The 18,008-nt window shown below is 38.6% G+C and overlaps 1 protein-coding gene across 1 annotated transcript in view; it reads left to right on the top strand.

The window, feature by feature from the left end:
* Positions 1 to 364: 364 nt before the first annotated feature.
* PTGFR (prostaglandin F receptor) overlaps positions 365 to 18,008 on the top strand; it is a 21,555-nt gene continuing 3,911 nt past the window's right edge. Inside the window, exon 1 of the mRNA XM_019501501.1 lies at positions 365 to 1,328. Within this exon, the coding sequence (XP_019357046.1) occupies positions 540 to 1,328 (789 nt within the window). The 5' untranslated portion in view covers positions 365 to 539. The remainder of the gene's footprint in view (positions 1,329 to 18,008) is intronic.

Below are 18,008 nucleotides of genomic sequence, written 5' to 3' on the forward strand. Positions count from 1 at the left end.
CTTCTCGTCGTCTCGTTCGCCGCGGAGCAGCCGGGCTCCTCGCTCGGAGCCGGTCCCGCGCCGCCCGGCCCCCCGCGGCGCCGGCGGGAAGGGCTGCCTGGGAGCGGGGAGGCGGAAAGGAAAGGCGGCCGCCCCGCCGCCTGGGGAGCACTTTCCCCCGTGGGGGTCTGAAAGCTGTCCGAGGTTTTGCGGCCGGAGGAAGGATGCTCGGGAGCCGCCCCGCAAGGGGCTCCGCTCGGGAGGTCTCAGGGGCAGGGGCAGGAAACATGTTCCCAGCAGGATTGAATTGCGTGTGACAGTTGAACACGGGCGTTTAGCAGCACCTCCCGCCTGGCCCTGAACATAACAATACGCAGAGATGCCTGTTGAGCCCTAAAGTGAGATGCCACCTTGCACACCTGTTGGAGCTGAGCACAGCCTCGGCTCCGGGACAGCAGCCCGCCCTTTGTAACGTGCATGTGTTTTCTTTGAACGTTACAGATGCGCGTAGACCACACAGCTGCTGAAATGGTCTGAGTTCTGCGTCTCCTTTCCCAACAATGAACGGTTCAAAACCGCCGGTCCCGTCTGGATTCGGAATCTTTAAAAATACGACCTGCCACACAGAGAAAAAGATTTCGGTATTTTTTTCCATAATCTTCATGACAGTGGGGATTTTGTCGAACAGTCTGGCAATAGTGATTCTCATGAAGGCATATCAGAGATTTAGGCAGAAATCAAAAGCATCCTTTTTGCTTTTTGCAAGTGGCTTGGTTGTCACCGACCTCTTTGGCCATCTCATCAATGGAACCATTGCAGTGTTCGTGTATGCATCTGATAAAGACTGGATTCGATTTAATCAGTCAAACGTTCTTTGCAGTGTTTTTGGCATATGTATGGTATTCTTTGGTTTGTGCCCTCTCTTTCTGGGTAGTGTGATGGCGGTTGAACGTTGCATTGGAGTCACTAAGCCAATATTTCATTCTACAAAAATGACTTCTAAACATGTGAAAATGATGTTGACTGTGGTATGTCTCTTTGCTGTTTTTATTGCTTTTCTGCCTATTCTTAGGTTGAGAGCCTATCAAATTCAAGCATCACGGACCTGGTGTTTCTATAAAACAGAACATATTGAGGACTGGGAAGACAGATTTTATCTCTTGCTTTTTTCTTGCCTTGGGTTACTGGCCCTTGCCATTTCATTCTTGTGCAATGCGGTGACAGGAGTTACTCTGTTAAGAGTTAAATTTAAAAGTCAACAGAGACAAGGCAGATCTCATCATTTTGAAATGATCATTCAGCTATTGGCTATAATGTGCGTGTCTTGCATTTGCTGGAGTCCGTTCCTGGTAAGAGTTTCATGTGTTTGACAGTTTTTAAACTGCATCTGTCTGAAATGTGTTCTTTTTATCTGCAGGATTTTAAAAGTGACAATACAAGGCACATTTTAACATCTTACTTCACGGCCATCTTATTTTTCCTGAAGCGCATTGCGTGTGCTAGTAGGACCAGTGCATCTGCAACAACGGTTGTTTCCATTTCTGACAGGATTTGAAATAGATTTAGTAGTAATAAAAAAAATTGACAGGCATAAGGGCCTGTTTTTGTTATTGCGACATGGGGTTGAGCACTGGTAGCCAGTCCAAACTGGTGTCAGGACTGATGCTAATGCAAAAATGGGAGATTCCCCAAAATTGCCAGTAGAGGCCTATCTGAAAATATGATTTTATAGGCCTGCTGGTCCCCAATGAGTATTCAGTTTCGGTACAAGGTCTGTTAAACAAAGTCCACAGTCATGACGAAGAAGGTAATGGTTTTAAAAGCTGTTACTGTTATTTCAGTGAAATCCGTACCATTAAAATCCACTTAGAGTTGTGTTAAAGAGCAGCAGTTGATAGGTGATTAATTACATTTGGTTTAGGAATGACTATTTGATATACTTGTAGTCTGGACAGGGCTCTAGCAGAGTTTGCTGCAGACTGGTACTATGCAGCTGCTGCTCCCAGAAAATCTCCCAAAATATAGTGCAAGGTACATGCATGCTACAGGCTGCAGTTATTTTTCTTGTTGGGATAGTGTTAGTCAGGTCAGTGTGAACCGTGTCAGAAATCTCTGTCAGATGCACAGGGTTATTGTATGATATAATCTCTGTAGGTTTCTTATGATATTATATAGCTGTGCCCAAGAATGTAGTGTGCATGTTCAAAGAGTCTGAAAATGACTCAACTTAGTAAACTGTTTTGAAAATAGATTAACTTTGTGGGGAGCTTAAGGCATGAGAAAAGCCAAACCTTAATTCATCTCCTAGAAAGTGTGCTGTAAACTCTCTCACACATTGAAGCAATGGAGTTTTTATTGATGGGAAACTTGAGTCATTCAAATCATGCTGAGGATATATCTAAGCTGCAGAACCACAGTCCAGTGCAGTGGCGGGCAATTATTTTGGACAGAGGGCCGCTTACTGAGTTTAGGCAAGCTATTGAGGGCTGCATGACAGGCAGCCCAGGGCAGATAAATATTAATTTTCTACATTTTTTAGGGGCCCCACGGGCGGGATAGAATGGCTTGACGGGCCACATCCAGCCCCCAGGCCCATTTTGCCCACCTTTGGTCTAGTGCCTGAGCTAAGTTTAACAAGTAGCTTGGGCATTAATCACAGTGTTGCTCCAACCACACAGAATTCAGCGTGTGGTAATTTAGCCAGCTAAGAAGTAGTGTAGATATGTCCCTAGAATATCTAGTATATGGCAGCATACTTGATGAAGTAGTAGTGATTTATAGTGAGTCATAATGTAGACCTGGAAAAAGTACCAGCCCTATGGAAGTCAGTGGGAATATTACCATTAACTTCAGTTGGACTTGAAATTCTTATTTTTTTCTGTTGATTTCTCAATCTTGCACTAGAAAGTGGTTTTAATTAGTATTGGCTTTATGTAACATTTTTCTCAGTGACGTGCCTCTTGTGTATATATAGAACAGATGATATATCTTCAGGATAATATAGTATAGGCTTTTTTTCATAATGAACAATTATGCCTATGCACACAGTCATTCTTGAAAGTGATTTGAGGCAAACAGAGCATGATTCTCCAGAGAAGTAACTGAACTGATTGGTTTGCTTGTCAGAAACTCAAAAATATTATTCACACCCTATATTTATTTTCAGAAAAAAATAATAGCCCTTAAAGTTTGTAATTTCTTTATTCCAGAAGGACTTTGATTGTCAGCGGATAAACTGTTCGAAAGAGATTCATTATTTATTGCATAAGTTTTATAACTGATTTCCATTTGCTCTAATTATTTCTCACTCTCTCTCAATCTTTCTCTTTACTGCGGCCTTTATGTTTCCTGTGTTCTGGAGGAAGACTGTGGAACTCTCAGTTTTATAGAACACATACATCTTTTTTGGAAGTTTGTACGTAGATATTTGTGTCCATAAGTACTTTGAAATCGCTGCACTGCTTTGATTAAAACATTTCACATTGTGTACCTTGTAGTTAACATGACTTACTGCTTTATTGAAAAGCTTTATTCTGAATTGTGTATTGGGGCTCAGTTCAGCTTATTTATGGTATAAAAGTATTTCATAGTTAATTTTGTCATTGAAACTTACTGTAAATGCCATCCTCGCAAAGGTGTTGAACAAATAGCCGTGATTAGAGCCAGAATAGGTCTGACAGGTGCTGTGTAAATTTTCTTCACAAATCTACTCGTGCCCATCCTTCTGTGTATTCAGGATTCGCTCTGTGTTCCCTTTTCCAAGAGATGCCAAATTTTCACCGACTATTACGCGTCTTTTGTAAGACAAAGGTCGTTTGGGGATGGGAATAAAAAATACAAATAATTTTAATGTATGATTTAGCCCTAGGGACCCATAAATTTGAGCTTTAACATAGTTAGCTACATTTCTCCGGTTGCTAAGAAAATTATTTAAGGATGTATAAATTAATTGATGTTTTTGACTACAATCCAAAGTATTATCAGAGTCAGCATATTTGTTTAATAGTGTGACATTTGTTCCATTATGGAATTCTGTCCTTTTCATGAGCAAGAATGGATTTGATGGCCTTGGGGCCTGACTATGACTTAAACCTTACTTAAATATATGTATATGGGTAGCTCCCTAGAAGTCAGTGGAGTTTCTTGCTTGTATAGTTAAACACCCACCTAAGTCTTTGTAGGGTCATTACGTGAATACCTATTTATCATCTTTAGCTGTTTCAATTGGACTTTGTATATAAAAGTTCATTCACTGAACTGTCAGTATTTTAGCCATAGATGCATTTTTATTTTAAAAACCATTCAATTCAGCAAAGGTGAACACAATTATAAACACAATATTGCTTTAATTACTTTTTGTACAGCGTGGTGAAGCATACACAGAATGTGAATATGTTTTTGGAAACAGGAGAGAAATTTAGCCTAAGAAAATGGAGCCTATCAGAGGAAATAATAAAGGTCTAGGTGCAGTAGTATGTGAATAGTATTAGCTGATGGGACATCAGACATTGCAGACAATATTTAGTCAGGCAAGGAAGTCAGCTGGCCTAAATGGATATACAAATAGCAAAATTGACCATGACCCAATACAATTATAAGCGGGTAATCGAAGATAAGTTTCGTTATCTTTTTCTAGTCAAACTAGGCATATATTTATTAAGTAATGTATACTTGAAGGATTTTAGTAGAAGTTGAATGCACTCAGCACATTGCAGCATAAGTTCTTCATTGCTGTGTTTGCCGTCTTAATTCACGTTTTAGGTTTGTCTGGATGGGATCAACTTCTGCTGTTCTGCTAATGACCCATTCTAATTTTAATGGAGTTGAACAAGTAAAATGGAGCAAGTATAATTTTATTTCATCCATTATTTCTTATCTTCATAAAACAGGACAAAACACACTCATATATCCATCCTGCATATAGATATATACAGTAGATGGTAAAATGCCTCTAACCAGACATCTATCTGAAAAGCCATTATTCAAAACACTATCTTTTGTATATCGAAGTTGCACTCCTTGGTGTAAGTTACTCATTTCCTCCTTTTGCAGCTGAAATCCAAATATTCTAATACATTTTATCTTCTCTTAGGCAAATAATATTTAAAAATGTATGAGACAAATACCCCATTTACATGCTCCATTAACTCAAAACCTTTGGGGGATATGTTCTTGTCAAGTGAATTTTTGGATTATAGAATATTATCAATATACAGCGAAAATAAATAAGAGACAGCATCAGATCAAGCAAATCATTCCGCAGATATCAAATCAAATATTTATATTACATTTTTGCACTTGTTTAATGGATTTTTATTAAATAATTTAGGTCAATATGCTAGATCCTATTCTATCTATTAGGTACCTAATGTGTGATCTTATTTCACCCTGCTTATTTCTAAATTAAATGTTAACACATTTACTTTTGTAACATGCCATCATCTTAGCCTTACGACCAAGTCAAGAAAAGCAGGAGGCTGTCCATCCATTTTTTGTATTAGCTGTTATTCAGGGAATTGAACAGGGTAGAATGAGATCAAGCTAACATGTAATAGGTGGAATAGGATCTGGTCTCTAGTGTTTAAATCTGGCAAGTGTCTAAAACAATCAGAGCTTTAGTTCTCTAGATAGCATTTCCAGCCTCTACTTATGCCTTAGGAATCTAGCAAAGCTGGGGAAGACAGAGCAGGAGAAGGAAGCACATGTTAGTGTGACTGCATGTCTTGGGTTTTGGGGTTCTTTTTTTTCTTTAGATTTGTTCTGTTTTTAATCCAGTCCAGTGTGATGTGGACTACTATAGGCAGAGCCTGTTCCACCTGTTAGTTTCTTAAGTAGATGTAATAATGTTGTGCACCTACTAATGGAGCTTAGCCTCAATACGAAGGCATGTAAAGCAGTAAGAAGAAGAACCCATCCATGTTTTGTGTTAACTGTTCATTTTTTACGGATTTGAGCAAGGTAGAGTAGGCTTAGACTTATGTGCCTAAGGATAAGGCCTAGGATGTGCTCTACACAGTTTTTATTTTTTGCTCGTTAGTTTAATTGTATCTGTTTTCTAAAAGACAGTAGTGCAGTTATTCTCAACCTTTTTGGACTCAAGGCATCCCTGCGTAACTTTTGTGAATTGAGTGGCACCCCATTTCAAAAACTAATTTATATATAGCAGTGATTGTCCCCTTGCAAAGGGGCTGCACAGTGGGGATGGGGGATCATTCAGGCAGGGACAAGCCTGAGTTTATCTACTTAGCTTATCGGCTTGTCCTTTTACACCTAACTTATCTCCTCATACCTCATTGCACCCTTCAGAAGATCTGATAGTTCCCTAGCAGTACCGTAGGAAGGGGTGGGGGAAAGGAGGGGGTGAGCAGGGTGACTGCCCCAGGTGCCGAAGCAAAGGGGTACCGACAGGTGCTGCCCTGCTGGGACAGAGTGCGGGATGGAGCTGCGAGTGGCTCATTTGCGGGGGTCTGGGATGGGGCCGGGGTTAGGTTGGCTCTTGCCACCAAGTTCAATACCAGGTAAGTATTGGGGGGGGGGGCGTGTGCCCCCTGGTTCTGTGCGTGGGGTGAGAACGGGCTGCCATTGTGAGCTTGCCTGGGTGTCAAACTTCCTTGCCATGGTACTGCTCCCTAGGATGCCCCAGTACCCTGGTTGAGAATCACTGCAGTAGTTAATCAGTTTACTCAAATATTGCATATCTATACACTTATTTACAGAATGTGCAGAGCTAAGGGTCTCACCCATCTGTCCTGTTGAAGTTGGGCCAGGAGGGTTGCAAGAGTCATGGTGGCTATGAGGGCATGCTGGGAAAGCTAGATCCCCGATAGGACTGAAGGGCATGAGTGAAGATAGCCTATTGAGAGAATGGGAGACTTACCCACCACTCTTGAAGTCTAATAAGGTTGCTCATTGCCTGAGTGAGAGTAATGGATCTTGACAGAGCAGAACAAAATCTGTCTCTGCGGGCACACTGCTTCCCAGGGAGAGAATGGGAAACTTATGCATCTTTCTGGAGAAACAGCATCACATTCCTGAGGCATGAGGTACATCCTTTTGGGGCTGGTGGTGGCAAAAACTTAGACATTGTAAGAGGCAGAATAGGAACTTGGCTTGTTCTTTTGTGCTAAATCAGTGTTTAGACTAAAGGCTGTTTGGGACAGGGACTGAAGGCTGTAAGTGCATGTGCAGTGCACACTGGATTCACGGTCTTGTTTGGAGCCTTTAGGTTGTCGTATATATTATTACTATAATTAATAAAATTCATGGCTCTTACCTAATTTCCAATGAGGTAGTGACTTATGCTTCCCTACCAGAAGGTGCTTAATTCCTTCTGGAGACATGAATAGGGCTGTGAGGATATGCTCTACAATCACAGACAGGCACCCGGGCTGTATATTAGCAGGGGTGTGATGTGGGGAACTGAGATCCAGTATGGATGCAGTGTAGAATGAAGCCCTCAGGTAAATGGAGTTACTGGGGATCTGTTTCTTTATGTCATGTTATTTTAGTTACATCTCTCTCATAACTTTCTCTAACTTTTGCTTGTCATATATAGTGCAGTGTTTTTACAACTCCTGGACCATTTTAGCTTCCAGTCTGCCTCCTCTCCAGTGTCTGTAGTTACCTGCCGGGTAGACTAATTTAAATCTGGACTATTTAAACCACCACATGGAAAGCTTCAGTTTAAATAAGTGCATAACTTAATATTTTCAGATTCTTATTACTTGTAGGTGTTCGAAAATAGTGATTAATGCATTATTTGCTAGATAATTAGCTCCTTGCTAATAATTAGATCCTGATGAACTACATAGTGGCCATTGCCTGAATGGCCTCCTGGAGGTCAGGTCCCAATAGCTGTGATGATTCGCTGCCTCTTGCACACGATGCACAGCTCTTGGTCCCCTTTAATACCATACATGGCCTATTGTACTATATTTATATAACTTGACTTCAGAAACAAAGTGGTATTTTCTCCGGTTCTTTCGTAGTACTGAGAAACATGCAGCCTGCAACTGCATTTTTGATAAAGGCTCAAGGATTGAGCATATATAATTTTATTTAAATGCTTTTAAGGGATTATAATAAATGTAGATGTTACCATATTTTGTATTAAATTCAGATTTTACTTTAAAAAGATAACTTTATTATAGTAAAATAAAATCAATTTAATCCAACTTATAATAAAAACAGATTTTTTTTCAAGAATAGATTTTTATTATTCTGCCTGCCTGGTGCTGGGCATTCAGAGTGACATTAGTTTAGGGGTACCCCTCTGAGGGTAGGGTGGCATGCACTGTCTTTCTTTGTACCTTTGGCTTAGGAAGGGAAGATCCCATGTTAAAAAGGGTTTGGAGTTGTAGTGCAGTTTGCTTCAATTATTCTGGGTTGCTTCACATACTATTTCATCACTGGGGTCAAGATCTGCACTGATATAAATTGACAGAGGTAATGGAAAGTCTCTGGAATTAACTTAATTTATATCACTGAGGATCTGGACCCTGGTTATTAATGATAGAATATTTTACCACTCTTTCTAGAGAATCTTCTCTACATCTGAGATTGGTACTTGTGTGAGTGTACTGATGTCTGTACTTAAAGATGTTGCACTGACTTTATATCCAAATTATACCCACACCAGCCTTGAGCTGTCTCCTTGCAATCTGGCTTTCTATATCACATTTATATGTATTGGCTGATTAAATCTGTTACAGATTGCCTTATGTTTATAGATCTACAATAATATACATACAAACAATATATTAATGTATAATATATATAATGCAATATATTAATATTAAAATGTATTATTGCTAATATGTTTTAATATATAAAATGATATACAGCATTATCACATGTATATGGGCATGCTGCTTTCTTTCTGTTCTTTCTCTCTTTCCAAATATCGGTGATATCCTTTTATTGTCCATACAAAATAAAATTGGTTTATCCTTGGGTAGTTCTTCTTTCCTTGTGCCTTCTGGAAGGCCATTTCTGGTCATTCCAAGTGTGCATTTGAGAGTGCAGGCAATTATGAACAGAATACTCCATAGAGAAGGGGTATCTTACTTATTTTATGTGACCTAAGTTAACTTTACAGGGAACATTGCACCCCAGTGAAAAGCATTATCATTTTATTTAAACAAGGATAAATTGGTGTTTGATTATTTATAATGTTTCTGAATAATGCAGGTGTTAATATAAAATGTATTTGCCTAAGCCTGAATCTGAATACTTTTAATGAAGTTCCTGTAGCACAACCTAGAGCCATAGACAGTTCCATTAATATTTTTGTTCTGTAGAATCCCAGGTTTAAAATATAGTTGAAGATGATACATATTATTTTATTATTGAGTCTTCATCATATTTTGCTAGTCTGAGACATTTGAAAACTGTGGTAGGTGGACATGATCCTTTTCTCTACCACAAGGAGGTAGATAAAGACTTACTTTAGGCGAAGATTTTATAATTTTAGTGCCAAATTCTGTAACAAGGTAATACAGCAGGCAAGCCTATTCAGGAAACATGCTAACCTGATGCAGATGTCTAAGTGCTATGCTAACCAATTCGGTGCCTGGTCCTAATTGAAGCTTATCTCAAGAGTCTGTCTCTTTCATAGAGAGCTAATTTTATCGAGTGAAGAGAAAGGCTTTTGCTAGCAAAAAACATACCAAGATCTAGCTCTTTATCTTTAGACAGTAGAATCTGTAAGAGTTTTCTTCATCAGACCTTTCTATTAGCTGAAATAGGATTGTCTGTGAGATGGAATATAGTGTTTCCTAAGTTCTTATAGTGAAAAAAAAAAATCAGCTGTTGTGAGTTTATTAATCTACTTAGAATGAAACTTTTCTCCAGTGAGGATTCCTCATCTGATGGGCTATTGATTGTTAACCAGGTTTCAGAATATACTCTTTACCATGAGGATAATTCAGTTATTATTAGTATTCTTGCTTGAGTTTGTCTAAATGAACTCCTAATGTACTGAAGGTTTATTACTGGTGACTTGCTGTGTCAGTCCTGTTGCTATGGTCAACAAGACATCTTTTTATAAATTGCTGTTTTAGTTTTTTTAATTTTATTTCTGGAAGAGTCTCTATTTTGTCTGCTGTCTCTAATGCAAAACTAGTTTTTTTATTGTTTGGTAACTTCTTTGCTTATTTGGAGATTTTTTTTGAGAAATGTGAGGTAAACTTCCATCAAATTAGACACAAATGTCAAATTGCCACAGCAGCCATAATTATTTAAATATAATACTATATGTGCATGTCTGTTCACATTTGCACACATACATACATGATACATACATGATATGGTGCTACACAAAAATAAGTGTAGTTGCTGATTGAATTAGTGTTTCAGTTTTTGTTAATTCTTGTATGCATGTAAAAAAAAATTACTAGCATTTACAACAATCTATTATCTATTCACAAACATGTTCTTATGTGATCATTAGTCAGATTATCAACTTGTAGAAATCTCTTCGGGTCCATTGATTTCACTGGATTTATATCAATTTAGATAAATGTAGTATCTACTGAATTTCCTGAGGACCCACCTTTGTATAGGAGGAAAGCTGTCAATACCGAATGCTAAAATACTTATAATGGAAACATAACTGTACCATATTCTTCTCAGCCATAATTACACATAGTAGTGACTTTGAATAGCTGTATTTTTGCATTGTATAAAATATTGACATATATGATAAATCTTGAAAGATACTGGATTTTGATAAATGATGACTTAACGTACATGTATGGGAGAGAATTGGGTTGCAGAGATTAGGCAAGCCATAATATATAAATGAAAAATATTTTTAGCTTGTTTATTTATTTATGGATTTAGGTAGCATTTATTTCAGTTTTCAAACTCTTTTTGAATGCTTTTAAATATATCCTGGGGAATGGTATACTTGCAGCCTCTTTAAAACCAGTTGCTCCCAAATGTGGGAGTCCTGCAGTTATAGTGAGGATAATTCTCAGTCAGAAGACAGGCAGGACACTGGAGGCCATCCCTACACCAACAAGTTGGTAGTGAAGATGAAGACTAGCAGAGATCATTTTCTCTTGCAGCAGTTTGGTGACTTAGGACAAGCAGAAGAACTTAAATTTAATTAGACACTTACCAATTTGAGAATGTGTTTTTTTTTTAAGACAAGCATCCTCAAATACTAGTATTGGCTCCTACTACTGATTTTTGAGTCAGTGTTATTCCAGTTGCTCATCTCTTTTATTTACTGGAACTTGTTGGGAAAAGTTAGATGGAACAGTTTTCTGTCAGAAAATTCATTTCTGTCAAAATTGTATCAGCTTCACAGATATGGGTTGATTTTGCTAAAAATTCATTCTGGAGAAAAACAGAGTTAAAGAAAGTTTTGACAATGTAAAAACATCCCATTTAGAAAATTTTAGAGCAAAATATTCCATTTTTATTTTCTGGGAAATAATCTTATTTTGATTTTAAAACTTTGTAGTGTAAAATAAAGTTGAAAATTGTTTATCAAAATAATTTAAAAATCTAATGGAAAATTTTGAAATTTCCAGTTTTGTTTCGCGTTGTAACAAAAGCACATTTTGAAAACTTGAAATCCTTTGCAAAACAGGATTTTCATTCTCCACCCAGCACTACTATTTACTTCTGACTAATGATTTTACTCATTTAGACAGAAATCATTTCAAACCCTGCTCAAGTCTTTAAACATTTTTCAATTTTCTATGTAATCCCAATAAAACAACATATTCCAAACTGATGTGTTATACTATTTCTGTGCTATCCATTCTTTATTATTATGGACAGATAATTGGATTACTGTCAAATTCTGATTTTTACAGGTGATGCTCCTTAATTTTGGCTATCAAAGCTACATCAAACAAGACTGTACTTTTGAGAGAAAAGATCTTTTAAATCCTTACTTTAGTTTTGTACTTTAGCTAACTACTCTTAAAAACCTGTAAATTCCTGATGTCTGAATATATCCGGGGTAACAAGTGCTAATTATGAAACAGTTTTTGGCAGAACATTCATTTTTTTTCATTTTCTTTTAAACTGCTTTTAAGATTTTTTTTTTCCTGCAAGTTCATTCCCATGATCTGATGAAGTACGTTGTTGCATATGGAAGGTCATGCCTCTCTGAAGCAGTTCTTTTCTAAGGTGCCATCCTGCCCTACACAGTATTTTTAACTGCAATACATTGCAGTATTCACACACTGTAGTATAGCTGCAAGCTCTCGGAAGAGGGACTGTCTTTTTCTGATTTGTGTGTGCAGTGCCTGGCAAAATGAGGACTGTATTGACTCCACTAACTGCTATACTATTTGTAACAATAAATAAAAACAATAACCATCAAAAGTAGCATAGTAGAAGGAGTTTATGTCATGAACTGCAGAAACAGTTTACTATAGGAAACTTAATGAACTGTTATAAATTGAGCAGACTGAGGGCCCTTTCTTTACAGACTCGGACAAAGTTAATGAGTGTGTAGCTAATACATCTAAGCATTAATGTGTTCCTATTGTTTTTTGTTTTATTTAGGGTTTTTTTCTTTTTAATTAAACACTAGGACTATGTTGAGGTCCCTGTTTGCAGGTGGGCAGTTACCCTTTCTCATGGGTGTGATAATATGATTTCCTGAATAGAGCTAAAGATAAGCATGTGCATAATGGGTTTCCTGAACTGGGACCCTAAAAAAGCCTGAAACCTGAGTTTGCAGAATGTTGTGAGTATCCTGTGACTAGAGAAGCAGAAATTAATGACCTAACCAATCAATGGCACAGTTTCCAAGCCTGTGAATGTATAAGATTAGAGCAGGTATGTGTAGGGAGGGACGGGCCCTGTGCTATCCTGGATGTGCATAGTTGTGCATTTGTCTGTAGCATTACATGGAAAATTATAATGGGATATTAGAAGAGAAGATAAAATAGTTTTATAAGGTGCTTTATTTTAGGATTTGCAGTTGATTTTGTGAATCAGTAATAAAAATGATTCTATTAAATAAGCATTTATGTTTACTGGGAATTTGGGGATCCATTGGAATTTGAGCTCAAAGGAAGAAAAAATGTATCACTCTTCACTGAGGATTCAATTTTTCTCTTTAGTCTTCAGTAACAAGAGAATAAACAGTTTAACAATGTAATCTATTTGTTTGCCAACAATTAAAAAAGGAAACATGTTTAGTTGTAATTTATGCATTCCAGATGGGTGAATGTAGTAGTGATTCACTGATTTTGCTCTTTCTAGCATACAGCCTTTAACAAACACTTCTCCAAAAACTATTTGCATAAAAGTGAATCATTTTTTACAGCAGTTTAGCAGTTTTATGCAATGTTTAAAAAGCTTATTTGCCATCTCCCAGTAGTACCACATCTGCTCATGTTATAAATCAGCAATGTACTATAGGGTCTGTGAGTACCTGCTGATTTACATTAATTTATGTTCAAACAATTTGACCTCTATATTTAAAATAATTTCAAATCTCTTGAGTTTCCCAATCTTGCAAGATGCATATACAATAAACATAAATTATAACTAAGGTTATGTTTCCTTTATCTATGTCTCTAAAGGTCACTGGGGATTTAACTCATGTCCCTTAACCTAAAGCAGATGCAGTACTACTTTGGATTAGATGGGGATGGGCCATTTTATGGAGAGTTTGTAGAATAGGCATACAAGGATGTGTGGTACTTAACTTTTGGAGGAGGTGGAGGGGATAATTTTGATAAATTCTTGAGGTGTTTCTTCCATTTATATGTATAGTACATTATTTATGAATAATTATTCAGAAAGATATTCTTTTATCTAAGACATTTGCATAAAAATACAGATGATAAAAATAGCAGTGACTTTAAAGGATATAGAAATAGACCTTAACACATGGGTGGGCAAAATGGCAGATCCAGCCAGTGGCCAGACTCCGTTTCCCAGCAGTTCCTGCCTACGTGGCTGGTTTCTATGGAGACCCCAGCAGCAGCAGCTCTGTGATAGCGTGGGGCCAGGGTTTCTGTGGAGACTGGTCCTAGCAGCACTTGCAGGGCAGGGAGCTGCTCCGGGGCTGGGTTGGGATCTTGCAGCGGTGACAACATGGTCTGGAGCCAGGACAGAGTCGTGATTTTCAGCCTGCACATTCCAGGCATGGGCATAAGGCAGCAGATCGTGGCTCTGTCCTGGCTGCAGACCATGCTGTAACCGCTGGAGGAACCCAGTCTGGGCCTGGAGGAGCTCCCCACCCTGCCGTATGCCCTGCCAGTGCTGCTGGGGCCAGTTTCCATGGGAACCCCAGCTTCACGCTATCACAGTGTGGCTACAGCTGGGGTCTCCATGGAAACTGACCCCAGCCACACAGGCAGGGGTGCTGGGCAATGGAGTTCACTGCTGGCCAGATCCGGCCTGTAAGCTGGACTGTGCCTACCCCTGCTTTAACGGCATAAACAGTAAATACAATGCAGCCACAACATTCAGGCAGTCATGAAAGCAGCAGACTCTCATATCAAAGAATTTTCTGTATCTGGTAATTCAAAATTAGCTGTATTGCCAGGCAGCAAGGAGCAATATAGCCCTGTTTTGATTTTAATGGGTGCCGATGTAAACTTGGGAAAATTTATTTGCAAAAATATTGGTGTAAAATGTATATAAGATTTGTTCTGCCAGTTCTGAAATATAATAATTGGCACAACCTCCAATTCTCTATTCTGAGAACATATTTAGTATTTGACAGAGATACCATGTAATGCAGTAATATCCTTTGTCTCCCTAAGTCTCAGATTCAACAATCAACAAAAATATAATAAAATCTTTGACTTTACTGGGAAAAATGTGAGTTTTTATGTAGAATTTTCTATGCCATTCATTACCATAGTGCCATATGTAAGCAGCCTACCAATATGAATGATACTTGTTTTATAATAGTCCTTTGAGTTATATTTAGCTTCAATTTACTGATGGAAACCTGATCTCAGAGATACCAAATAAATTGTCCAGTCACACAGGAAGTCTATGGCAGGATCAGGGCTAGAATCTAAATCTCCTGTCCATTTGCCTTAGACACAGACTATGTGCAAACATTCAGTTACTCCTGGTAAATTTACTGCTATCCCAGGAGAAACCATAAGTGTACTGATGTTTATGATTTTTCTCCCTGGGCAAAATAACCTGGAAATAAGCAGGGTTAAATCACTTCTAGGAGAATTTCTCCTGGGAGAGTGTTTTCTTCTGAGAGAAGCCACAGCACAGTCATCCAGCATCCCAGGGTGCTTTCCTTCTTCCTATCTCCAAGGGAGACAATGTATTGTTTGCTGGACTCTGCTGCTTCAACTGAGCAGGGAGCAGAACATGCCGCTTTCAAAATCCCTACATTGTGTAGCAGGAAAACATAGGCTAGCCCTGAGCAGTCTAGGTCAGCCAATCAGGGCTGCTTTTGTACTGCTGCCATCAGGCAGACTGAGGAGCCTGCAGAGCATGCTGAGCTGTATGCGCAAGGGACCCTTGACTTGCAGCCTCAGGCCAGGCTCACTGGTCTTCAGGGCTTCAGTATTTGAATGTCTGTTTAGATTTGTCTGAGTAAGTTTTCTACCAGGAGAACAAACCTGGGAAATGTTCTTCCAATCATTTGAATGTGTATATGCAGCCCCAGGACTATAAGTCTGGCTGTTTCCTTTCTAAAAGCCAAATACCTCATTCACCCTTTGATATTAGAATCCTTTTTTAAATTTACTATTAAGATTTTCTTAATTTGGAATGCCAGATCTCCAGAGCTCTGTGTTTCCAATCACCATATATTCTCACAAGACTGTTCATAATGTCTGACAGCTTTTTTTCAAGTTAGCTATGTTTAAAAGAAAAAATTGACAAGTTGATATATGTATGAGTACACATTGGTAGTTAGCAGCCATATACTTGGATTTACACATGTTTAGCCAGGCTTCCAGTTGGTAGAATTTGACCTGTGTTCATTGATTCCAGTGCTTCTATTCTAGTTTCCATGAGATGAGGAATCTAGGCTCTTGTATCTCTTCTGCCTCCAATGCAGCTGTTACACAACTAATTTTAATGGGATTTTCTTGGATTTGCAGCAATGTCAAATGGAGAATAAGGCCTATTACTTTTTAGTAAATTGTTCTTGTAAACCTTACTCACAAGTAATCCTTATTTATAAGAAGAATTCTACTGATTTTTTTTATCCTGTTAGGTTTTTTTAAATCCACAATTCTATATGAAATCTTTCTTTTTGGTTTTAATTTGCCTACTGGGGAAAATGAGCACATCTCATATATATATAATTTGCTCCTCATGCCAGTGGAGGATATGACCCAGAATTTTTAAAAAGGGAAGAGATTATTAGAAAAAAAAGTGCAAATCGTTGATCAGTAATATATTACAATATATTCCTACACAATAAACAACAAAAGTTTGTGTTTATGTTTCATAGTTTGATAGTTGGTAGGGTCAGAAGAGACCTAAGCAGATCATCTAGTCCGATCCCCTGCCATGGGCAGGAAAGGATGCTGGGGTCAAATGAGCCCAGCTAGGTGTCTGTCTAGTCTCCTTTTGAAGATCCTCAGGGTAGGGGCAAGCACCACTTCCCTTGGAAGCTCCACTTCCCTAAGTGGCTGTAGAAAATCCATGCTATGGGATATTTCTGTTGAAATCCCTTGCTTTTGAACAGAATAATATAAAGGAATTGAATAAAAAATGAAATTGTGAAACAGATTGCATTATATCAGCAGTGCCTTACATCCTCCTCCTATGTGTTGTGACACTTTTATAATGATGGCAGAAGTAAATAGGTGTCAGCACTTCATTTATAATCCCCAGTTCTCATTAAATATAACTGTAGATAAAATATGTACTTTTCTTTCTTTCTTTCTTTGCAGAGGTGCACCGAGTGAGCTGAGACCTTGGGCTTTGTCCAGGTGGGCTGACCCCTGAGGCCACCCGGGTGTCTTTCTTCCTTGTTAATTTCACTCTTGATAAAATACTACACAATTACATCTTCTGGTCAGTTTACACCTATAGCAGGTCACAGCCTTATGTATGGTCTTGTAAATAATGCTAGTTGCAGAATTTTTTGGAAGAGCAAAGTTTTAAAATATTTTTTGTACATGAGGTAGAGATATAGAGACTGGAGTACAAACTTTTTCCACAAGCCTTTGGGGAGATATATAACACTGCATTAATCAAATGCACCAATGATAATGATAAAATACTGATAAGTATACTAAAAGTTGGCCACAAATATAAAAAAACAACTTTAGTTATAGCGAGGCTTGTTAGAACACAAAATGCCATAGATACAGACTTACAGGGTACGCTCACATTTCATAAGAAAACATTGTGCAGAGACAGTCAGATTAGAAGCAGTGGAACTATATTTGCTGTACTGATTCTATGCTAATAAGTCTTGCTTCTCAGCAGCTAGTTGCCTCTAGTGACCCCTATGGGAGTGGATTCTAGGAACTGAAGGTTTATGAAGGCTACCCAAGAGGCAGCAAAGGAAACATGAACAACTGGTGCCTCTCAAGACTGGGTGGGGGGAACAATTTGTGGGCAGCAGCGTTGGCGGTGGGGTGGTGAGTGGTAACTGTCCGCAGAAGCTGGCATGGTGGTGGGGTTTATGAGTGGTGATCTAGTGTCCCATGATCTCCTCATGGACAAATTGACCAACTGTAGCCTTGGCTACATCACAGTCCTATGGCTGGGGAACAGGCTCTGAGGTGGACCTAGAGAGTGGTAATAGATGGAAGTAAATCATCATGGTGATCCATGACCAGTGGAGTCTCCCAAGGCTCCATACTTGGGCCTATACTCTTTAACATCTAATGAAGTAGACATTGGTATTGGAAGCGGACTGGCCAAGTTTTCCGATGACACCAAACTCTGGGGTAAAGCATCCGCACCTGAGGATAGGCTGTTGATCCAAGCTGACTTTGACAGGCTCAGAAAATGGGCGGAGGAAAACTTGATGGCGTTCAACACTGAAAAATGCAAAGTTCTTCACCTTGGGGGAAAAAAACCTGCAGCATGCTTATAGGCTTGGCAGT

The sequence above is a fragment of the Gavialis gangeticus genome, unplaced genomic scaffold (genome assembly GCF_001723915.1).
Source record: "Gavialis gangeticus isolate Ggan-Ray unplaced genomic scaffold, GavGan_comp1, whole genome shotgun sequence".
Taxonomy (NCBI): domain Eukaryota; kingdom Metazoa; phylum Chordata; order Crocodylia; family Gavialidae; genus Gavialis; species Gavialis gangeticus.